The sequence below is a fragment of the Amia ocellicauda genome, chromosome 8, assembly GCF_036373705.1.
Source record: "Amia ocellicauda isolate fAmiCal2 chromosome 8, fAmiCal2.hap1, whole genome shotgun sequence".
NCBI lineage: Eukaryota > Metazoa > Chordata > Actinopteri > Amiiformes > Amiidae > Amia > Amia ocellicauda.
The window spans coordinates 11,536,784-11,560,461 of record NC_089857.1 but is presented as its reverse complement, the minus strand read 5'-3'; the positions used below and the strand labels follow the sequence as shown (position 1 = coordinate 11,560,461).

The 23,678-nt window shown below is 41.1% G+C and overlaps 3 protein-coding genes across 5 annotated transcripts; 1 reads left to right on the top strand and 2 right to left on the bottom strand.

Annotated features, from left to right (window-relative positions):
* The first annotated feature begins 149 nt into the window (after positions 1-149).
* Positions 150-11,690, top strand: vcp (valosin containing protein). Its single transcript, XM_066712021.1, has 17 exons — positions 150-307; positions 2,798-2,909; positions 3,330-3,502; positions 5,297-5,439; positions 5,659-5,789; positions 5,890-6,021; positions 6,199-6,301; positions 7,095-7,228; positions 7,422-7,557; positions 7,917-8,029; positions 8,155-8,319; positions 8,476-8,598; positions 8,757-8,969; positions 9,162-9,470; positions 9,843-9,998; positions 10,167-10,321; positions 10,798-11,690. The coding sequence occupies exons 1-17, from the start codon at positions 291-293 to the stop codon at positions 10,901-10,903; spliced, it is 2,421 nt and encodes an 806-aa protein (XP_066568118.1). The 5' UTR covers positions 150-290; the 3' UTR covers positions 10,904-11,690.
* Positions 11,691-13,501: 1,811 nt separating this feature from the next.
* Positions 13,502-15,653, bottom strand: hwa (huluwa). The gene is made up of 3 exons (XM_066712026.1): positions 14,829-15,653; positions 14,360-14,564; positions 13,502-14,198 (listed from the first exon to the last, which is right to left on the bottom strand). Exons 1-3 carry the CDS (start codon positions 15,435-15,437, stop codon positions 14,029-14,031), a joined length of 984 nt encoding a protein of 327 aa, XP_066568123.1. The 5' UTR covers positions 15,438-15,653; the 3' UTR covers positions 13,502-14,028.
* Positions 15,654-16,447: 794 nt separating this feature from the next.
* On the bottom strand, positions 16,448-20,441 carry akr1a1a (aldo-keto reductase family 1, member A1a (aldehyde reductase)). Of its 3 annotated transcripts, none has more exons than XM_066712018.1 (9): positions 20,351-20,441; positions 19,638-19,761; positions 19,182-19,301; positions 18,684-18,835; positions 18,371-18,599; positions 17,838-18,037; positions 17,488-17,560; positions 17,247-17,333; positions 16,448-16,759 (listed from the first exon to the last, which is right to left on the bottom strand). In XM_066712018.1, the coding sequence occupies exons 2-9, from the start codon at positions 19,719-19,721 to the stop codon at positions 16,694-16,696; spliced, it is 1,011 nt and encodes a 336-aa protein (XP_066568115.1). In that variant the 5' UTR covers positions 19,722-19,761; positions 20,351-20,441; the 3' UTR covers positions 16,448-16,693. The 3 variants fall into 3 exon arrangements, with proteins under 3 accessions (XP_066568115.1, XP_066568116.1, XP_066568117.1); XM_066712019.1 differs by having other exon boundaries at positions 18,371-18,566; positions 20,351-20,440; XM_066712020.1 differs by lacking the exon at positions 19,638-19,761 and having other exon boundaries at positions 20,351-20,421.
* Between the last annotated feature and the right edge of the window lie 3,237 nt (positions 20,442-23,678).

Below are 23,678 nucleotides of genomic sequence, written 5' to 3'. Positions count from 1 at the left end.
TTATTCCGCATCGCTCGCGTTTTTCGCGATTGGTCGCTTCGCAGACACATTTTTTAGAGTAGACCAATAGCGTCGCAGTTGCTAGGCAGATCACGATTCCAGCCCTTTCCCCATTGGTGGAATCGCATCCTGCTGGTCGGTGGAGATTCTCCGCAGCTTTGATGTGAGCGAGTCGAGCGGCCTGGAAATCAGTTGTAGGAAAGGAGCCGAGAAGCAGCCTGTGGAGGAAGAATAAATACCGAATCGCGCAGATATACGTTTTATTTATACAATAATTCAAGAGGAGCAGCATGGCTTCGGGAGGAGAGTGAGTAGAGCACACCCATACGTTGAATTTCGTCAAAAGACGTGTCTTTCTTTTTTTCGTAATGTCGAAAAATGATTTTTAATGAATCATCGTCGGTGAGGAGATTTTACCTCAGAGACCGGGGGGGATCAGAGAAATGCGTTTTTATCCCGCGTCACGCCTGAAGTGCGCCGGGCTGAGATGGCGGTGTTGGGAGGTGTCGTGCGGGTCGGTGCGCTGATGCAATTGTGATCAAAAACACATCCTACCAACCCGGGTTTAAACGGGGAGAAACCAGTCCCATTATTACTGTAGCAAGGTCTTTGAATCCACACAGCGGAATGGCTTGACACGTTTTAACAATCGGCTGTGTGCTCTGTTATGTAATGTATCGATTACATAATGGATGCTCGTTATTTATAATAATTTTCTCATGCTAATCCAGTCATAAAAGGCTTCCGGCCTACCGGCACTGTGCATTGCCCCAGAGGTGATCAGGAGCCTTACCGATATCATCAAAGGCCGACCAACAATCAATAAGTCTATTATTGATATACTGCATACGATCTGTTCATCGCAGCCGGATTAAGGTCTCCCTGTGAGGGGCTGCTTTGGCTGGAGACACGTTGTATGCGGAACACCTTGTTAAATGAAAGCATTGGTCAGCGTGGGGGGGGTTTGTTTTCAGTGTAAGTTTTCCAAGTTCATTTGAAATGATCGCAATCAGCCTCGACTGTTTCCTCTGTTGTGTTGTATTAAACGCATTGCTTCCTGGCTTATGTATCTTCTCTTCGCCGTTGGTTTGGCTTTCGGTCGTGCTGGGGCCTCTCTTCTTGCGGCTGTTTTTGTTACACTTTCGGTGATTTGTATTCTTGCTGTGTCATTCGGGCCTGTCCTCCTGTAAAGTCGTGGTCCCGTTTAGATCTAAATCCAGCCCCGCATATTTTGTCTTGTCTACAAATTTGACGGTGTTGCTTTATTTGCGGTAGCGTTCGAGTCTGATTGTGTTAATGAATCCAAAACATTACTTTTAAATAGATATACACACGAAGGAAACGCTACATCAACGTACCCCCCCAACCCCACCAAAAAAAGCTTTTGGTAACGATTGGCATTTTATCTGTAGTGAAACAAATCTGCCAACTTCCTGCTTAAAATGTCAACTGTGTTTAACCGCTTCGAAGTATAGACAAATAAATATGCTTTGGGGCTGGGTATCGGATCTGTATTCATTGTGCATCACTCGACACTGTGTCAGTAGTACATTTTCTGGAGGCCTTTTCGTAATGACTTTGCAAAGTCATGCCAGCTCGGTCCACTTCACGACCTGAGCCTCTTACGTGCCGAATTGTACAATAATCGGTGCTCCCACGCCAGACCGTGTTGGTTTCTTTACATTATATACGGTGTGTTAATTTAAGTAATGCTTTTGTCCCATGTGTTAAGTTTCTTCAGTTAATCGTCGTCATTTCCGGCTTGCACGCAGCAAGATGACAACAAAGCTATGTCATCGGGCCTGTAGTAGTTCCAGTAATGGCACCGTGTATTGTCATCCTGTGAACTGTAAAGACGTCTGTAGCTTTAAAAGCCCCAGGGAGCGTCTGAAAGGTGCCACCACAAAGTAATGCAGTGATTATTGAGCTTGAGATGGTTTAATCCTTTAACTAATTCATTAGCAAGGAGCTGGGGACCATTTATAATTTTGCTACGGATCAGTCTGTACCTCGAATTCAAGTCAATTTTCCTATTCGTTGCCCTTTCACTGTGTCCCTCTGATATTTATCGTTTTCTTCCAGTCACCAAGCAAGCATGTTTCCAGTTTGCTTGGAAGACAGTTTATTTTTTAATTTGTTGTAAAGAGCAATATGCTGCTGCATATTCTTCAATCAATATGATGGAGCCAAGGTATCCAGTGTCAACTCCTGAGAGAATGCAGCTGATAAGTGAGACGTGCATACCAATGTAAATGCACATTTAGTACCGACTACTAATGTTGGACTCTTTATCAGGATGAGTGCTTTTGTTTTACTACTTTTTTTTTTATGGATGAAGGCTGTTTGAAAAACTGCTGATGTAACAATTCATTGCTTGCAGTTCTTGATTGATGGCTGCATATATACAAATGTGCCTTTCTACAACAGGAATGTGGCCCAAACAACTGAAACTACAAAATAAGTTGATACTCTGGGTTCTTTCAGGAGGCTAGTGGATGAAACTGAGCTGATAAAACCAAACAAGCAAGATGCATTCAAAAGCTTTTATAGATTTAATTGCATCAAATTGTACTTTTATTTGGTATTACTTGTCAGGTCAAATGGCATGCAGAATTTCAATTTCCTCTAGTAAAAAAGATCAGCTCCTTTCCTAGAATTAAAGCCCACATCTCTGAAGTGAAAAACTGTCACCAGCAGCTCAGTGGCCCCTCTTCTCAGTGATTAAACTAGTATCTATAAAAAGGCTTATTCCACAAAAGTAAAATTGTCACACTCTACATTACCTTTGTATTCACAGATCCAAAAATGACGACCTTTCAACTGCAATTTTAAAGCAGAAGAACAGACCCAACAGGCTGATCGTTGATGAATCCATCAATGAGGATAACAGCGTGGTTTCGCTCTCTCAGGTACTGCTTATTACAGACGCAGAGACTGGATGTTTTTCTCCCCAAACACCTATTTATAACTGCATTTTTAAAACAATTTTGTTTTTTAATCGAAACATTTACATTAACTTTTTATTCTATTGGAGGGGATTCCCAAGTAAAATTCCAGACCTCTGTCCTTTTGGTTTTGTTTTTTCTTTCCATAAAGGCAGGTTTCATCTGTGAAACCTAAATGTGCTTCCTATTAATTAGAATTGGCACATGGGCATAGAGAACAGACACTCCCTTTTCCTCTTTTCTTCAGGTGAATATGTACTCACCTGGCTGTCCGCTTGCCTCACTGCTGCAGTTACGGTCTTGGTGTAGGAAAGGTGTTGGCTTCTAAGGCAGAAATGATGCAGCCCACTTTCAAACTCATGGTTCCTCTGCTTTAAATTGCAGGCCAAGATGGATGAGCTGCAGCTGTTCAGGGGGGACACCGTGCTGCTGAAGGGCAAGAAGAGGAGGGAGACGGTGTGCATAGTGCTATCCGATGACACCTGCTCTGACGAAAAAGTGCGTATGAACAGGGTCGTCCGCAACAACCTGAGGGTCCGCCTGGGAGACGTTATCAGGTAAGATGCTGCAACCAGAGCATTCAATCGCTCCTGCATTGGCTCAGCCTTGTAATGAGCCGAACATTTGAACATTTTAACTTTTGCACAATCTCCTGGACCTGGACAGAGGTGTTTGAATAAATCTTGAACAGGATGTTCGTTATCCTGGTTCACACGTTTCAAGCCATAGCTTAACCACAGCAGCTCTAAATACTGCATTTGATTTAGGACAATGGAACAATATTCAAACTAAAATAAGTCAATGGTAGATTTAAATTCAACAAACTAGCTTTTGCTTTAATACTGAAAGTTAATTCAATGTGTTGTGCATTTATATTATGTGCTATCCCACATACATTGGTAGTCTAAATGGTATGCATTTAATATTACAGCAGTATATCCAACCTGCTTAATGGATGTGGGGCAAAATGTACCTTTTACATAAGCCTAAGACTGTTTTTTATATATATATATATATATACACACACACACTCTGTATGTATGTATGTATGTGTGTGTAAATGTATGTATGTATATATATATGCTACACTAGTCATACAAAGAATGATCAAAATGAACTAAAGAGCTTGATTTTATGACCGTGAAATTGATTAAATTGTAGTACGCAATTTTGAGTTCTTGGATAAAAACAAGAAATTGGTGAAAGTGGTGCTTGAAGAATATCTAATCATGAATGTGCTATGTCAAATTAAAACTTATTTCGATCCTCTGAGGCTTCACCATCCCCTTAAAATGCTTTTTACCCACCTAAACAACCCTTTTTAATTATGAAATTACATGACAAAACCTTAGTTGATGGCTGAAGTGAAGAGGAAATTTAGGATGCATTGTCAAGTGGAGATGACCATGCATTTGCTAATTGTGCCACAAAGCTGGTGCAGGGTTATTAGTGCAGCCCTAAAGAGTGCCCAATAACTGTGCTACATTTGATTAAATGTTTACCCCCTTTTATTCCTTTATAAGTGATGCCTTGCTCACTGCCTTCTGTACAGAAATGCATTATGTAACCAGCCTGACATGAGAGGCATTTTCATGGTTTTAAAATGTCCCCGTTATGCAGTGCATTGAAAACAGCCTAAAATAGTGACCTGTCAAGGGTAGTTTATACAGCACACTTCGATATGAAAACGCCTGAAGAATTGAGCCCTGCAGGGCTCAGCATGTAATTCAGGGTAATGATTTGCCATACTTATGTAAAATGGCATGTATACAGAGTGAGTGCTGAGATATTTAGAGATGTCCCTTCTGCACATCATACAAGTTGCAATTTAAGTATTTTTAACAATCCTGTGTGTGTGTGTTGGGGGGAAGGAAACAGATTAGCAATCTAAATTACTATATTCAGTGTTCCAATCTTTTGCATACTGTTAAACTGTACTTGTATTGCTTATCAATTTTTCATGTTGTGAAGCCAGTAGCTGAATTCTTCTATATGCCCAGTTTATAGCACTGGCTTGACTGAAAGTTTAAATACTATTATTTAAATGATTGTGAGTTTGTCACTGTTTGTTCTGTGAGAAGTAGTGCAGTTTCGTATTATATCTGGACATCTAGTGAATCAGTCTCCCCAAAAGACTTCCATCATCACAGGGCAATGTGTTTGAGCACTGCTTGTATAATACAAATACAAATATGCTTAAAGATAATTTCAGTAGATTTTATTACGTGGTCCTTAAAGTGAAATGCAAGTACTGCCAATCTTGTCATTTATTGGTCTGAGATCTTGGAAATAAGAAACTGTGGAGCAACTATATGCCTATTGATTGATTGTCTTTGTTTTTTGCGTTACAGTATCCAACCGTGTCCAGATGTGAAATACGGGAAACGTATCCATGTTCTCCCCATTGATGACACAGTGGAGGGAATCACAGGCAACCTGTTTGAGGTGTATCTCAAGCCATACTTCCTGGAAGCTTACAGGCCTATCAGGAAAGGTAAAGAGATCTTTGCAAATATTTGAGCAGTTGTGCTAAGGGACATTCTTGGCTCTGGACACCAAGTTTAATCTGTTTGATTAATTTGACCTCATTTGTGTCCATGCAGTGTTTAGGACTGCTGATCTCGCTCTCTCGCTCTCTCTCTCTCTCTCTCTCTCATATTCATATATATATATATAATGATTCATTAACTCCTTATTGCTACTGTGTTTGCAGGAGACATTTTCCTGGTAAGAGGAGGGATGCGAGCTGTGGAATTCAAAGTGGTGGAGACGGACCCCAGCCCTTACTGCATAGTGGCTCCTGACACTGTGATTCACTGTGAAGGAGAGCCCATCAAACGAGAGGTGTGGTCACTGTACATCTGTTTTATTTTTGTCTGACTTTTGTATTGGGTTAGTGTGGTAAGTTTAACCAGTTTGAAACAAGTTATGCTTTTTCATCTAGGATGAGGAGGAATCTCTGAATGAAGTCGGTTATGATGACATTGGTGGTGTGAGGAAACAGCTGGCCCAGATTAAGGAGATGGTGGAGCTCCCTCTCAGGCACCCCGCGCTCTTCAAAGCAATTGGTGTGAAGGTTGGTATTGTGCTGTTCTGACCTCTTCAACGGTGACTTTCTCATGTGATGAGATCTCACTTTAAGTGTTGACCGTACTATACGTAGCATTATAGTTAGTGTGGGTAAAACCACACATTGACAATGTTCATGTTTTAAGCGTGTTAAAGCTTAGTGTAATATTTTAATGTTTTGTAGCCCCCGCGTGGGATCCTGCTGTATGGACCTCCTGGAACTGGCAAGACCCTGATTGCACGAGCTGTTGCAAATGAAACTGGAGCTTTCTTCTTCCTCATCAATGGTAAGGGGTGCTGGGGCCTGCGCCTGGAGGTGTTGATTTACTCGTACACGGGCCCAAAATTCAGCCCATTGTATAAAGGCATCCACTAAGCTGTTTGAAATAGTTTTTTTATTAAGTTGTAGTTCAAACTCTTCACACCCTTCAATTGAAAGTTATGTATGGTGATTCATTCAGTTCAAAGTTCAGTAAACTGTATAATCCATGTTAACATGGAGCCTAATATTCCTTTAATAATCTGACTAACAGCTTCATATAAACGCCTGAATTGGCGTCATGGGGGGAGGTATGGGCATCAAGCTAATCATTTGAATCAAATTGGCATTGTGGTACACAAACTCTTGTTCTCGCCTTCTAATGTTCAACAAGGAGTATATTTTACATTTTTGCGGTTGTATTTTTTTGTTTTTTTTAATTCAAGTATTGTGTACAGCATGTTACCGCTACCATAAGCAAGAATGGCATGAGCATTTTGTCATATTAAACTTGACGCTAAAGGGTGCTCTACGCATGTGCAAAAAATGAACTCCGGTTACATCCCCTAGTACATATAAACGAATACCTCCAAAGGATTGCCTTATGCTAATTTGGAATCTTCAATTGTAAAGAATTGAATTTCATCAATCCAAATGAATTAATTCTATGTAAACCTAGCCAGTTTGGGTTAGAGAATGCATAAACACACCTCCAGTTTATCAAAATTGGATGTTATGTCAGGGAGTGTAACCTGTTTGCCACCCCTGTGAGTTCTCTCAGTCTAGTGCCATTCAACTGAAATTGATCTCGCTGTTTACAGGGCCTGAAATCATGAGTAAACTTGCTGGAGAGTCTGAGAGCAATCTGAGAAAAGCCTTTGAGGAAGCTGAAAAGAACGCCCCTGCCATCATCTTTATTGACGAGCTTGATGCCATCGCACCAAAAAGAGAGAAGGTGAGCAGTGGCTAACTCCTACGATAGGAACACGGTGTCCACTAACTATCAGACAATATTCACTGAGGACAGCCCTGTCACTTTACTTCCCCTCCCATTTATCAGACCATATTGTTCTCTCTGCCTTCTAGATTATACTTTTTTGCACTTTATGAAAATAACTCTCGTATTTTCCGGTCTCTTCTCCCACTAGACTCACGGAGAGGTTGAGAGGCGCATTGTTTCCCAGCTTCTGACGCTCATGGATGGTCTGAAACAGAGAGCGCACGTGATTGTCATGGCAGCCACAAACAGACCCAACAGCATTGACCCCGCACTCAGGCGGTTTGGTACGATTTCTTTTAAGAATGCAGCATTTATTATTGTTTACTAATTGATGCAATTCTATAAAACACTGGATTATTTTCTAATGCAAAATTATTAATCTCTTGACTGTGCTAGTCCATTAATGTAAATATTTAATTTAGTTTTTTTTTTTTTTTTTATACAAAGTGGGATTTGCATTTGTGGGATATCTTCCTGGTAATATTTTGAAAGTATTTTTCAGATGTTTTTTTGCACATATGCAGTAGCTTTACTTAACATGTAAGCAATCGGAAAGTTTTTCTAGAGTTGACTAACGTATCGCTTCAGAGAAATATTTTAAAAGCGCTCTTTTCCCTTCACTGAATGACTAATTTCACTAAAGGCCGCTTTGACCGAGAGGTGGACATCGGTATTCCTGATGCCACAGGCCGTCTGGAAATCCTCCAGATTCACACCAAGAACATGAAACTGGCTGACGACGTTGATCTCGAGCAGGTCTGTATATTTATTTACAGACTTCAGCCTTGCAGTGTGTTCGGCATTCAATATTTTATCGTAGAGGTTACTTTTGATAATTGTTATAAGAACGATCTTTTCACACTTTGTCAATGTGTTTGCAGGTTGCCAACGAAACCCATGGCCATGTGGGTGCTGATCTGGCTGCTCTTTGCTCAGAAGCAGCTCTTCAGGCTATCCGGAAGAAAATGGACCTCATTGACCTTGAGGATGAGACCATTGATGCAGAGGTCATGAACTCTCTGGCTGTCACCATGGATGACTTCAGGGTGAGAAGATTTAGGACTTCAGACTGATTGAAAGTCTGTGTATGTTCAGCTGAGGAAGACTTGAGGCAGCCTCTTCTTGCTCTTCTCTACGTTAAACCGTTGACTTAATTTGCCAGCCTAGGTAATCCAGTTTGTATCCTCATTTCTGTCTCTCAGTGGGCTCTGAGCCAAAGCAACCCTTCAGCCTTGCGAGAGACTGTGGTGGAAGTACCTAATATCACCTGGGAAGATATTGGTGGACTGGAAGATGTCAAGAGGGAACTGCAGGAACTTGTCCAGGTGAGAGATTGCTTCGTTAAAACTACGCACTAAGGTGTAAAGAAGTTTAGAAAGTTTCCTGAATGGAACGAAGAGGGTCAAAATAGACATACAGTATAATTTTGGTATGTTCAAGTTGTGCATGTTGAAATTAACTTTTTTTCCTATCCCTTTTGTAGTATCCTGTTGAGCATCCAGACAAATTCCTTAAGTTTGGTATGACTCCTTCCAAAGGTGTGCTGTTCTACGGGCCACCTGGTTGTGGTAAGACTTTGTTGGCCAAGGCCATTGCCAACGAGTGTCAGGCTAACTTCATCTCCATCAAGGGACCAGAGCTCCTCACCATGTGGTTTGGAGAGTCGGAGGCCAATGTTCGCGAGATCTTTGACAAGGTAAGCTCAACACTGCACTGCAGCTCTGCAAAGGGCATTGAAAGGGGTGTTGGGGTGGGGGGGGGACAAAAATAAGTCAACAAGCTGAACAATAGAGTAAACTTCTTTTGGTAGACCTTAGTTTTTTTTTTTTTTTTTTTTCTTCCCCCCCCCCCCCCCCAAATACTGAACTCTTTCACTTGTGGTACACAGGCCCGTCAAGCTGCTCCATGCGTCCTGTTCTTCGATGAACTGGACTCCATTGCTAAAGCTCGTGGTGGAAACATTGGGGATGGTGGTGGAGCAGCTGACAGAGTTATCAACCAGATTCTGACAGAAATGGACGGCATGTCCAGCAAGAAGAATGTCTTCATCATCGGAGCCACAAACAGACCAGATATCATCGACCCTGCGATTCTGCGACCTGGCCGGTTGGACCAACTTATCTACATCCCACTTCCCGACGAGAAGTCTCGTATTGCAATCCTCAAGGCCAACCTCAGAAAGTCTCCCATTTCCAAGGCAAGTGTCGATCTGTGGTGCATTCATGACTGTAATCCTGTTCACCTCAGATTCATAGTTCTGGCGTTGCATGCAAGTGTATTTTGTTTGCAGTGTGTGAAAAGCAATTCATGTGTAAAGCAAATTAGAATTAAAACTTGTTTGTTTAAGCTGCACCACAGAATCTGGGTCATTCAACAGTTTCACATGTAGACAGATAAATGGATCAATTTCTTGCTACCACACATCTGTTTCCCTTGAGGTTTACAGCCTTACCAAAGACCCTTAATTCCCTCCCCCAGTTTAATCAGTTCTCTGCAAAAGGGGGCAGGAGAACATGGCATGATTAAAACTAATGGTTAAAGTAACCATCTACACTTCCTTCTGCTTCAGGATGTTGACTTGGATTTCCTGGCTAAGATGACCAATGGCTTCTCTGGAGCTGATTTGACCGAGATCTGCCAGCGAGCCTGTAAGCTAGCCATCAGAGAGTGCATTGAGAATGAGATCCGGCGGGAACGCGAGAGGCAGACCAACCCTTCAGCCATGGTGAGTGTTGGTTAAATAACTCTTTACACAATGCGTTTTTAAACGGGAAGGACATCGTTTTTTAAATTAGGAGACGAAATATCCCCAGCGGTTCAGGGGTCGCATTAGTTTTCTTCGGTTGCCGGCTGTGCAGTCCTTCGAACGTGACGTTTCTTCTTTTGCGCACAGGAGGTGGAAGAAGATGACCCAGTTCCAGAAATTCGTAAGGACCACTTTGAAGAAGCCATGCGCTTTGCCCGCCGCTCCGTCAGCGATAATGACATTCGCAAATACGAGATGTTTGCACAGACTCTGCAACAGAGCCGCGGCTTCGGCAGCTTCAGGTAAGCCTAAATCAAATCTACATGCCCTTTAGAAACTCTCATTAATGCTCTCTGCATGAAACTAATAGGAGCCAGCAAATCCTGTTCAACAGTATGCATGTGCAAGACCTTACATAAGAAATGCAATGAACAGCTTTAGTGTATGTGTGATATAGGTGAGGGTTTACATCTGCCTGTCAATTACTGGCCTGTTTTATATAACTTTGTATAATGTATAGCCTGTAGCTTTCAGAAAACCTGTGCATTAGCAAATACTGAGAAGCAGCTTTCTTTTTAAAGGGATTGTTTTCAGAGCAGCCAGTTACACGGATTTATATGAATTGTTTTTGCATTTATAAAGGCATTTATAAACTACATGTGATATGAAGGTGTTCAGGAGGTCTAAAGATAAGTTTTAGGTGTAGTTCTGTCACCTGCTGCACACTCAAGACAGGGCTGGACTCGCTACAAAACAATTCTCTTCCTTCTCTTCACAGATTCCCCTCCAGTAACCAGGGCGGGGCTGGACCAAGCCAGGGCTCTGCCGGTGGAAGTGGGGGGAACGTCTTCAACGAGGACAACGATGACGACCTTTATGGTTAAACTTGACCGTACGGCGGACCAAAACAATCCAGGCCACGTTGTACAAACATGATTTCCACATTTCTAGGACTCTATGCTTCTTAATGTGTTCTTTTTTTTTTTTTTTCTTTTTAAATACCCCCCTTCTTTCTCTCCCCACTACAGTCAGAGAAAGCGTGTAGCTGCGTGTATCTGTGCTTTGGTATAGAGAGAGAGAGAGAGAGAGAGAGAGAGAGAGAGAGAGAGGATAATTATTTTGGGACAAAAATGGTCATTAACCAGTTTGGGGGAGCGTTTCAGTGAATACATGCACAGTAGAGTGGCTTTCATCCTCAGAACTTTTTAATTCACAACGTTCCATTGTGAGCCGCTTTAGTGAAGGGTACAATGCTAGACTTTAAGGAGGAAAAAAAGAAAATTGCTATTGACTTTTCATTTTTTATGAACGTAGCATATAATGTATTCCAAGTTTGAAAAAATAAAAAAATGTTGTTAAAAATAAAATCTTAAGAAATGAAACAATAAATTAACTGGTGATAGTGTCTGTCGGAGAATGTTTCTGTGAGATACTGGTAGCAACTTCCCCTATAGCAGGAGTTTTGCTAGTGTTTTTTGGAGTTTGAAGAATGGGTGAATGCTTTGAAACTCCAGGTGTTTGTTCTCACTGACTTCGGAAGCAGCTTGGCACTTACTTCCACACTTGTTTATATACATATATATAAAAAGAAAAGCAGAATTCTTCAAAATGTTTTGTGCTTGAAAAATAAGTATTGAATAAGTACTTAAATAAAATGTATTGGTCTGTGTGGATTAGTCTTCAGTTTGCACTATATTTGCATTTACTTGAGTGACAAACCTATTGCACAGTGCTAACTTGGTTTAGTGTGCAGGTGAGTTTAAGAAAATAAATGTGTGGTCTTCCACTTGAGTTTCAGAGCCTGTGTGTTTAGTAGCCACGGCTTCATAAGGGACCATTGATTGAAGTGTGCACTACAGGCAGTGTAGGAAGCAATTTGCTACTATACACATTTGATTTTCTTTATAGTCTTGACTTGCATTTGTTGACATGTATTCAACTTGAAAGCAATTCTGCAATTAAAGTTTTTCAAGCAAATTAAACTGGGCTAGATATCTATAATGTTAAATCTATATTTGTCAATTACAAAATCTCATTAGTATCAAGTCCTCTCCCTTTCATTAGACACCACCTCCTGCATTCTTCTAGTTATATATTATTGGAGTGGTTTTCTTAAAGATGGATCTTATAATAAGGAATAACCTGCTTCGTAAGCTACTTTTCCTATTCAGTGGAAGTTCTACAGATAGTTCAGCAAAATATCTTTAGCAAATCTCAGGATTGTTGGCATGAATTTAGTAAGCATTTGTTTTAAAGGGACCATGCTTTAATTGGAATAGGCTCCATCTTCCACAAACACTATTTTGAGTCACCATAAATCTTGAAGGGCTTAGTGAACACCTGGATCGTGCATAACTGGTGCCACTGCACTTTTCCACCTGTCAAGTCATTTTGATACAATTTATTTGGTTCCCAGAAGCTACTCAAAAGACATCAACACATCAAATTTAGAAACAACATGAATCTGGTCCTCTGATTTCATATCCATTGGGAATTTCCTCTACCATATAATGTTCTGGTCTCTGATCAGCATAATGTAAGTTGTTGACCTATTTTTTTTCTGCACCTAAATATGTAATAATTCAAAGAAATTGGTTTACCTAGAGTAACAATGGAATAAAGTAATAAGTGGACAGTGGTTGCATATTGTTGAAAATATGAATGGTTAATTATTGAAAGAACTGGGATGTGTGAACCAAGAGTGCTAGGGAGAGCAGTGAACTCCACACACTATGGTCTCCAACTCACTCCTCAGCAGATCATACTTAAAACTAATAAGGTTATTTAAGAATTATATTTATTCTAGTCAGGAGTTTGTCGTCGTCGTACTCCGCTATAGCAGACAATTACCAGTAGAAATCTCAATCTGAGGTGTATGTAATGTCTGTAACGTTCATGATTGTGGCATCATCTAGGGAGATCTACCAACATACATCAGTTATTAATTGCCAGATTATGATGATCTTGACGCTTCTGAAGATATTGTTTGGGGTAATTCTTCCATTTCTTTCTTGTCTACTCAAAGCAATGGTACCATGTGTGGAATTTGAACTGCATCTTTCCTCTGAATTCAATGATTTGAGACAAGTTTCCTGTGGTCATTTGATCCAATTACAAGATTGGAAATTCAAACTGTTTGTTTAGAGTAGTACCATCTCACGAAGCGCTATTAAGACGTTACTATATACTTTACAGTAACTCTTGGAAAGGATTTAACAAGGTCTTAGTACATTATGAATGAATTATTTTATCATCTGAGGACCTTAATTCAGATATAATTTACATTGTGTGGTTTATTTTCCTCTAAAAGGGAAATTATTCTTAACTCCACAAAGTAGGTTTAGTTTGTTTAAAGCAAGGGGCTAAACTTTATCACCATCTCAGAAATGGATGAGTTTTTACCACAATTAAATGGTGTTATTTGGTTTAATCAAGGACTCACAATAAGCAGGTACAGATAAAAAGTTTTATTTTTATTATACATTGGTAAATGTATATATGATCCTATACAAAGGTGTGATAAAATACAGGAAGAAAAAAATCACATTTATGTATTTGTGTTATCATAACTTCTGTGTCATTGTGCAAAAAAGTACTATATTAAATCAAGAAAGAAAAATTAAGTGAAATAAAAACATATGAACATATGAATATTTGTTTTTAACTAGTGCATGACTTTAAACAAGTGTTTTTTGTAGTATATTTTTAAGATAAAAAAGTAAGACTAAAATGTATAACAATTACAAGATTTTAGATTAATTGGAAGTTGCATTGAAATTTTAAGTGCCTTGTTTGATTTCATTTTGTCAAGGTGTTCAACTGTCTTGAAAAAAACAAACTATTCATAAATCTTAAAATTCATCATCAAAAGTGGCAACATAACTGTGCAATTTAGTTTTTTTTCTATACAAATTTTAAATATTTTTAAAAGAAAACATCCAGGTGTAAACATAGGCTTTTCTCAGTGTCTTTAAAGTGAATGTGCAGTGTGAAGTCCGAGTTGTAGGACTTAAACCCAATATTGCTGCGTGCCGACTGGGGGCAACTGGTGCTGCATGTGTTTGTAGACATGGTTTTGTCTCTTAAAGCTCGGGTCATAGTAATCCCACTCCAGGCCAGATGCCCGTACGGGGTTGAGGAACCCTTCGTTGTCTGAGGACAAGATCCGCAGAGAAATCCCTGAACACAAGAGGACAAGGACACGTGAAAGGCGCAATTGTGTAAACCAGACTTTACTCAGTCAAGTACTATAGGCCTACCTGCCAGCAATTGTAACTTAAAAGAAATTGAAATATATATATTTTAACCCATGCATTTTAATAGTATCGTTTCTTCCCTACCGGCGCTGGCTCCAAAATCACTGTCCAGTCCAGGTCCCAGGCTGGAGGAGCTGGCTGAAGTGACGACCCTCGACCCCTCTTGAGGGATGCTGCTGGCATAGTGGAAGTCCATCGCCTCCATGGGGCTCCGAATCCTCTGGTGCCTTTCGTTCTGTAGCTCCATGGTGCTGCTGCGGCGGATATGCCCCCTGTGTAACATGTCCTGCTTTAGAAACAGCAAGAGGTGTTGTGACCAGTTTTACCATTTCAACACCTTCCTGATCCGCAGAGGGAGAAGCAGGCCACTGCAGAGCGGCTGAGCAACCCTCGCTCTGACTGTGTTGGCCACCAGGAAGAGAGGTGTTGCCTAAATGTCAAGACCTGGCCTCTGCAGTTTCATAACTTGAAGCTGATAAACTCCTCACTTTTTAAGGCCTATAAAAAAATATCAGCACAGTTCATAGCAAGTGTGATATTGTCTAGCACTCACCAACGGTGTCAGCAACATGGTGGCCGGCGAATTGGGGGGCACGTTGTCGGCACGGTCCGCCTCCGAGTCGCTGGACAGCGGGCCGCCTCTGCGCCAGTCCGAGGATCCCTGCGGGACGGCGTGCGGCCTGCGGGGCAGCTCGGCTCGGGTGGTGGAGGCAGACGTGGACAGCGCGGCCCTGATGGTGCTGGCTGCTCTCAGAGTGCCGGACCCCTCTCCTGTAGTCCCATCAGGCCGGCAAACCCTCAGTCTCTGCCCCGCTGCGTCCCGGTGCGCGGACGACGACACGGGCTTTGCCGACACCGACCCCGCTTCCATCCTCCCACCCTGGTTGTCAAAAGGCGGCATCTCCGTGTGCTTCGAGACGCGGCTGTGCCGGGTGGAGGGCGTCGATATGGAAAACGAGCTGTCGGAGAGTCTCAGCCGTCGCCTTTTCCGCCGTTTCTTCTTGAAGTTGAATAATTTGTAGCCCAGGATCAGGCAGTTGAGCAGCAGCAGCAGCACGACGCACGGAATGAGCAGCAGGACGAGCAGCGTCAAGGCCGGGATGGGGAAACTGGCGCTGAAAGATGCTGGGATTTCGGACGCAGCTGTTAAATCCAGCGACATTGCATTACAGATACTTTTGGGTTGTATTTTTAAAGCGAACGTTGCTCAAACATATGTAGGTATCCTGAATACTGTAGGAAAAGCTGTTAAAAACCAATGTAACACTTCTTTCAGGTACACAGGTGTGCAGTAGAGTCGTGCAGCCCGGCGCGGCGCGGCGCGGCTTGTTTTGCTATGCAGTGCGGTCTGGACAAGAGGAAGGGAAACTCGCCCTGCATCCCGGCATGTTGTCTGTTCCCTTAAGGGTCCAGTGCTAATTCGATATCTGCACATTGTCTCTATATCCCTTGCTTTAAACACAAAGAGAATTTCCACCAAACTTGTGGTATTAGTTTACAAGGAGCAAGACAACTTTTAGCAGATGGCTTTCCGATGCTTTAGCCAGCCTGTCTTGCCATCTGGTGCTTTACGCTGGTGTAGAAACCGTCTCTCGGCTGGCCTGCTGGTTTGGGATGTTGGCGGCATTAGTTGGCCCTTAATCATAGACGCGTAGTTTAATTCATGATGTGGCCATTTTCTGCGTTCAAATGAGTGCTTGTGCTGAAATCAGGGGATCCTTTTCAGTACTGAAATGCAGGATCAATGTAAGTGGCAACCAAACAACACGTTTTCAAAGCAATCTATTGTCTTTATCTATGGAACGTTCATAATAGAATAATTGCTGTTACTGAATTCTAATTGATGTGTCTTTATTACAATTCGCATATTAAGTTTCCACATATGGCCCTTAGGTGAGGAAGGTGGCCACTGGTTCAATGGAGGTCTTTTCACCTTTCTAGAAGCCAGAGCCAGGCAGATGTACAATGGAGAACAAGGTAATGATTCTCATTTGTCACCTAATTGTATATTCATTTGGACATTTAGAATAGGATACTGTAAAGGTCACAGGCTAATGATGAATGATCTGTTGCTGGAAGTTATTTCTTTTGACTGTGTTATCCAGCTGCAATGCTCAAAAAGCCTATATTCTAAAGCACACAACCTTTAATACTCAATGAATGACACAAATGAAGTGTGTAGATCTATATTTATTAGACAGGTGTTTGGAAATAGAATATTTATCTTGGAGACTAGAAAAGACAAATTCCTTAGATTCTGATGATAAGAGGTTGCACATTGCAGGGAGATATGTTGGAGTTATTCCACTAGTACTTGAATTTGTATACCAGATAAAAAAAAAAGAAAGGAATAATGCCATGACTGTAAATAAACTTCTGGTTTCACATGTTGTTCAGCGATGAAAGCTGATGTGTCCATTAGTAAGGGTCATGGAAGGGGAAGTGGGTGTGACCCGCATCTCGCCACACTTTCTGACCACCTGTCTGTGAACAGTAGAGAGAGTAATCAGTCGTCTTTCCGAATGCGTTTGTTTTTTTGTGGCATTGTTCTGAATGTAACCTTTCAGTGTCACATCAAGTGGTATAGTTCACCTGAATTCATTCTAACACAGCTTGGCAGCTACGGCAAGATAACAACTTTGTAGATCTACACATTCTGCCCAGAACAAGGTGTGATTGTATTACGTGAATGTGTTTATAACAATTTCAAAAGCAACGCATGTATTTCAAATTTGTGTGTGTGAATGTTTATTCATTTTATTCATAGGGTTCGTTCATAGGTTAACTTGCTGGTTCTGGGGGGAAAAAAAAGTGTACGAAAGAAAACTCTGCTGCGCATCTGGTGTCCATGCAATGCTGCAGATGTTTAGTCCAATACTTAGACCAGACTCTCAAGACTGTATCTGTGTAGCAGAGTGTGTCTGGTGACTTGTTTTCGACAGGAGTAGGGTACAGCACATTGGAGACTTACCTCTATGGTGGGAGCTATAAGCCTTTCATTTCGGTTAAAGGATTCAATCTGCTTCATGTCATATTCCGACAGTTTGAAGTCAAATACCTGATACAGGAGAGAAAAGGATGGTGTTGGATATATGTATGTCATAGGTTGTGACTAGTTTTAGTTGTTTTAAAATGACTTGTGGACAAACCCTGGTTTTAAAATTAGACTTAACGGAGCCCCCTGGTGGCGTAGGCATGAAGCAGCTTCTCACCTGAATATTCTGCTGGATCCTATACTGGGTTACACTCTTGGGAATGCAGATGATGCCTCTCTGTACTTGCCACCTGTAGAACGATAGAGATTGCTCACCATGGTCTGATTCATACAAACAATCCCCGATATCTGTGAAAGGCAGGGGCTGGTGGCTGTTTTTTATTCTTTGTGTTTGGCACTCAGCACAACAGAACATACTGCTTATTTTCCACTGTGGTGAATCTGCCCACAGCATGGTATATTCTTAACTTAGTTATTGAGATATGTTTTCTCCGTAAAATACACATAATGATTATTTGTGTTGAACATTTATGTCATGTTTCAGGCTCTGGGGACAGGGCGACTCACCTTATGAGGACCTGTGCAGGTGTTTTGCCGTACTGGCCTGCGATGGCAAGTATTTGGGGGTCATTCAGCAGTTGGGGTTCCCCGGGGGTAGCCCAGGGCCGGTCAGGGGACCCCAAGGGGCTGTAAGCAGTCAGGGCTACCCCACGATCATGGCAGTGAGTCAGGAGCTGCTTCTGAGTCAAGTAGGGGTGGCATTCAACCTGCACACAGCCATGGGCAGTTTCATTAGCACAGGGTTCATCTACAAGGTGTGCAAGTACAGTGTGTTGGTAAGACAGTTGGATGAAAATTAGTACAAATATGAGAATAGTTTCTCACGAGAGTACAATGAAGGAAAACATGATTTCCTCCCATATTTAGCTTGTATCTGTAAAGAACTTCAGAGGCGTGTAAAATACAAATAGATTTGTAATTTAAGAAGTCAGTAATGACGTAATGTGGGCAACTAAAGTTCTATTTTTATCTTCTAATTTACGTGGTTTCCATCTACATTTTGAATTGTAATGGACAAAAGTGTACACTATGGTCCTCACCTGGTTCACCACAGGCTTGTGTCTACAGATCCTCAGGATTTCATCAGTTTGCTTGGCATTGAAGTTGGACAGTCCAATGGCCTTGACCAGACCTTTGTCCACCAGTTGTTCCATTGCCTTCCAGGTGTCCCTGTAGTGAGTGTCAGCATATTGTATTGTTCCATCTTCCCTTCTTGGCATCACCTCATCCCCCCTCCTGCAGGGACACAGGCCAGGCAATAAACTCCCGCTGAAAACCCCAATGATTTGAACATTGAAATACAGGCATTTTCTGCTATGCAAAGACAATCATGTGTCTGTGTGAAGTGCTTACTGGAAGGCCATGGGCCAGTGCATTAGGTAAAGGTCCAGGTAGTGTAAGCCGAGGTCGGCGAGGCTCTTCTTGCAGGCGGGCTCCACGTCTTCAGGGTGGTGCTTAGTGTTCCACAGCTTCGAGGTCACAAAGACATCTTCCCTTTTAATGAGCTTGAGAGGAAAGGTAGAACAGCTGTTTCTACATTCTTTCTTCTGCGCATTCTGCTTTATGCAAGATTAGCCTAGTGAATGACGCTTGTCTTCGTTAAAAATCTGGTTAAGTCACACTTGGGGGGATGGTGGTGATGGTGGTGACATTTACACATTTTTGATTGCTCACATCTGAAGAAATCCAAAGTGGCATTAAGAGTTCTAAAATGTATCAAAGTACATAATAGGGTGGTTGTTAAAATATAAAGACCTGAATTCAAGTCAAGGGACTTTTATGTTACTGAATTATTAAATCTGTGATGGACAAAACAATCTTCAGGGAAGCTGGAAGTATGACTTCCCCTACCTTCTCTGGCCCGATTCTCTCCCACATGGCCTGTCCCACTTCCTGTTCGTTGCCATAGGCAGCTGCACAGTCAATGTGCCTGTATCCAGAGTCCAGGGCAATCAGCACAGCCTGCTTCACCTTGAGACAGGAATGGATTAAGAGCTTGAATCATTTACAGAAAATAAGTTTTCATTTAATGTCATATTGGGAAATGCAGACAGATGTCAACATTAGCTTCTTGAAAACATACTAAGTGTTTGTGTAGACCAGGGATTCCCAAACTTTTTTGCTGATCCCTGAATAGGTGTGGGTGAGTGATTCTTAAATTTAGATCTTGCTGTGCAGTTTGTGGCAGTTGTTTTACTGATCGGAACAATTAATCTGACAACGTGAGAGAACGTGTGAACTGTGATTCTCTATAGGTACAAGTCATCAGTCTGCAACGGTCACTTCTCAGTGTGGTAGAGCTCTGACCTGCCCAGGAAGACTCTTCCAGGTTCCTAGTCCTATGAGGGGCATCCTCTGCCCGGTAGAGAGGGTTGTGTAGGTGGAGGTCATGGTGTTTCCTCAGATTGCCTTTTACTATAGAGCAAGTTATCTGAATGGTGAAAAAATCCAATAAGTGTATGCAGAGACAAATATTTGAGCACACTGTTTTAATATTACAGGCTGTTATCTTAGCTTGTGATCTTAATAATGGTGGAAAGGAAAATGGTTTAATTTCTTCAAGTGTCTCTGAGATTAACTGCAATGTCAAAGAAAGCGTAAAAAAGAGCAGAGATGGAATTGTTGGCTAGAAACTGCCCTGCTGGCAGAGTGCTACATTATTCCTCTAGACATCTCTCAGAAGGATTGCAGAAGTCATGAGAGCAATCCTAACCCCATCTGGTTAGTTGTTGTGTAGCATTTGTTGATTAACCTGTACTTGATATAGTGTTTCATTGGAAGACAACATAATAAATAAGGAGTACTTTGGGTTTATTCATGTGATCATAACTCTGTGGAAGTGCATGAGGCTTTCATATGTTATTCCTGTAGGATTGATACATTCATTCCTTAAGAATTGATGCCCAGTATTGTAAAGTGTTACACAAACACAAAACAAATTCTCATCTTGCCAAATTATGGTTTCACAAGTTTTCAAGAGAAAAAGCAGATTGATTAAAGCTATTAAAAGAACATCTTACCTTATCTCAGGCCCCGCTCCCTCAGTCAAAACTAAAAGTTCTCCCTCCTGGAGCAGTTTATGTAAAAGTGCAGGCTTTTTATAGGTCAAAGTCTAGGTTTATGTGTTACCTAACAAATTGATTTGAAAAAGTCCCAAACTATTTTTTTTTCCAGACACGTTAATGATAACCTAAAGAGAAATTACATGATGTTTTTGCTAGTGTTTTAAACGCATCACAGACACATTACGAGACAGTGGATATTGAATGATAAGAATAGAAAAGTGGTATTTGATGGGGAAATGTTTCATGTATTGTAGACTAAGTATATGGAAATAAACACTAGTTATCGTGGTGTTTTAAATTGCATTGATGGTTAATTATTGACTTATTGACTTGTAATGGTATAGTAGACTGGTTTCAGAGCTCTGTTACGCAACACAAAATAGAAAAGAAAGGCCAGTATTGGATTCCAGTTGTTATTATTGGGTAATTGCAATTAAACTTCCGATAGAATTTGAAGACCTGGTTTAGTGATGTATTTAATGATTTCAGCAAGTTTATGTCTAAGAAAACGACATCCACAGCCAACTTGTAAACTTTGCAGACTTGGCAAAGATTCATATGTAAATGTATGGAAGGAACATAGCTCAGTGTCCTTTTTTCAGCAAGACGAGAGGGCATACTGTTTTTTTCCATTGTTGCAACGGTAACCTGTACAAACAGCACTGCCTTATGTTAGGAGTGCTGTTTATTTCAACAGATGTAATTGCATTTTGGATAATCTGTAAGGCGTATCTGCTTACTGTTAGGCTGTGTTATGGTGTTCATTATGCTGTTTCGGCACAGCGGCCTTTCCACAGTCTTAACCTTATAAAGCACTGACTCTGTTATTGTTATAGCAGTTTTATTCAGGATGTGAAATTCTCTCTCCTTCACACGCAATGTTTTCCTGTAATATTCCCCATCTCTTCTCAAGACAATGAAATCATCTGCCATGTGCATTTCTATAAAATATTGCCAGAGTTTAATTCTCTCAGGAGGTGGGAGACTGACAGGTCTTAAAACCCAAAGCATAAGCCATCTATTAACGTGGCAGATTCAGCACGCAGGCCTGTGAGGAATTCTGTTATTTCATTAAACCTACACCCATCAGTCCTTAGTGTCTAACCTGGCAGTCACTAACTCTCCATCATCAGGGCAAATCGCTTCCCTGCTCCAGACTCCTGCAACAGCATCTGCAGAATAACTTATGGGATCAAACAAAGCAAAAGGGAACCAATCAAAAAACAAACCAACAAACAAACATGCTTTTAGAAATCAAATCTGCAGCTTGAGGCTCTTTGAAACACGTAGTCTGACTGTCACTCTGCATAACTTGTCGTATCACATCACACCCTCTTCTTTTCTTTATCTTATAAGTTGTGAACTGGTCCTGTTCAATTCCCCATAACTGAATCTGATACTAACAGAAGCAGTAGAGAGAAACTGTCAGAGGCACAGAGGGAGCTTTTTGGTCTATGGTCCTCCTTCCATACCTCCAAATCTTGATAAAATTTACAAAAAACTGAAATCAGGGAAATAAACTTAACAAAAAAAAGATCTGATTGTGAGACTCTGACTGTACCCAAACTGAGACACACACTGTAAGATATGAGTGAAACTAACATCATAACTCTGTGTGAACTGCAACTCACAACTACAATCTGGGCTTGGGAGTAGTAGTGTTTTTACACAAAGGGTTATGAGTGGAAATGCAGTATGCTGTGGTCACTTTCAAATTAGAAACCATAGAATGAGAATTTGCCAGTTGTGTTTTGAGTGAATCATGATTATGTCTTGATACCTTTAGGATCCCTCTAGTGCATCTCAAATAAGCCACCGTTCTCCTGGTAGACAAAGAGTAACTCCACTGCAGATGAAGAAAGAACGTGTACATCATACATCTAAAAGATGGATGTGCTGTCACAACCTCTTGAAGTGTATGGAGTGCTGGTGATTTTCCTTATGTGGTTAGGAACGTTGCCTTAGTCACTCAGAGAAACATTTTACAACACCGGGGAAACATGCCAGTACAGAGTGCATCTGAAGGCTGGCCAGCGAGGAGCTGCAGCTCAGAGCAGAGAGACTGCTAAGCTAGTCTGACACATACACACACAAAAACACTGTGGGAGGAATTTATTCTCAACTCCTGCCTCAGTGCACTGGTATGTATTCTGTGTCCTCTGCCATGCTTTCTCTGTGGCTTTTTTCACTTGTCTTTGTGCCCCCCCCCCCCCCCCAAGGTTTGTATTTTTCAGATCTTGTTGAACCAGGAAAGTCTGAGCTCCCCATTTAAGGTTCGAGAAAGCATCTACAGTTAATTCACACATTTGCCCAGCTACACTGTATGCCTTGTTTTCATCATGACTCTGGGTGTCTTTTTGGACCTTAAAGCAATTAGAAAATCTCAGACAGGGGAATTGGTTGAAGGATCCTTTGAAAACAATGCTTCCTTTGAACATGTACAAACATGGTCCTAGTTGGGAACATAATGTGGACTGGGCTTGAAAAAGCATAACTATTAAAGTGTCAAAGCCGTAGGCTCAAAAACAGCTTGATTACACTGTGTCAGTATGCATAAAGATCAAGAAAACAGATTATTCCTCAAGATTGTGGGCAATAATGTCAAATTGCAGCTTCACGGTCTGACTCATAATGCTTCCTAATGTGTAACAGTTTGTTTAAAGTAATACAAAGTGGGTAATGTCTCAGGAATATTGGTAGCAGGAGTTTAACGTTTTTTCAGTTCTCCCTAAGAAAGAATGAAGGGGTGGATTTTTTTTTTTTATGCATTTGTTGTTGTTTATTATTATTATTATTATTATTATTATTAACAAAGAGCTCCTATGAAGTGTCAGATTAACAGTTTGAGGTGATTCAGTGTAGGTGCCAGTACAAAATCTTTTAAATACTTAAGTGTTTTCAAAATGCAAGGTGATTGCCCTGGTACCTCAGTTCATTTGTTAGGATTGGTGGCATATCAGGGTTTGAGTTTCAATGCCACAAGATGGCACTGAAGAGTTTCATGGATAATGGAAAAGTCAAACCAGGAAACAGTACTTGAAAAGCTTAGCATCCCATAGTAATGGCTTTCTATTATTTGGATAGAGTAAAACATTAAAAAACAAACAAACAAAAAAAACCACACACTTGGGGTCAGGACTGATAAAAAGTGATGACCTTTCTGTCTATACAATACAATCACAACATAATTACATGTGTCTGTACTGATAGTCAACTTGAAGGCTTGATACTCTGTGGCATAGCAGTTGTTAATCTATTCTAGCCAGACTCTGTAAAACGTACT

Bases quoted from the DNA above. Each gene is read 5' to 3' on its own strand.
- hwa (XM_066712026.1), bottom strand. From the start codon at position 15,437: ATGTCGCTGGATTTAACAGCTGCGTCCGAAATCCCAGCATCTTTCAGC. The intron at 14,565-14,828 runs GTGAGTGCTAGA...CTGTTTCTAAAG, and splicing joins CCATGTTGCTGACACCGTTG to CAGGACATGTTACACAGGGG. The intron at 14,199-14,359 runs GTAGGGAAGAAA...TCTTGTGTTCAG, and splicing joins TGATTTTGGAGCCAGCGCCG to GGATTTCTCTGCGGATCTTG.
- vcp (XM_066712021.1), top strand. The intron at 2,910-3,329 runs GTACTGCTTATT...TTTAAATTGCAG, and splicing joins GCGTGGTTTCGCTCTCTCAG to GCCAAGATGGATGAGCTGCA. The intron at 9,999-10,166 runs GTGAGTGTTGGT...TTTTGCGCACAG, and splicing joins AGACCAACCCTTCAGCCATG to GAGGTGGAAGAAGATGACCC.
- akr1a1a (XM_066712018.1), bottom strand. From the start codon at position 19,721: ATGACCTCCACCTACACAACCCTCTCTACCGGGCAGAGGATGCCCCTC. The intron at 19,302-19,637 runs GTCAGAGCTCTA...TCCTGTCTCAAG, and splicing joins GGAAGAGTCTTCCTGGGCAG to GTGAAGCAGGCTGTGCTGAT. The intron at 17,334-17,487 runs GTGAGAAGCTGC...CTCCTGTATCAG, and splicing joins GGATCCAGCAGAATATTCAG to GTATTTGACTTCAAACTGTC.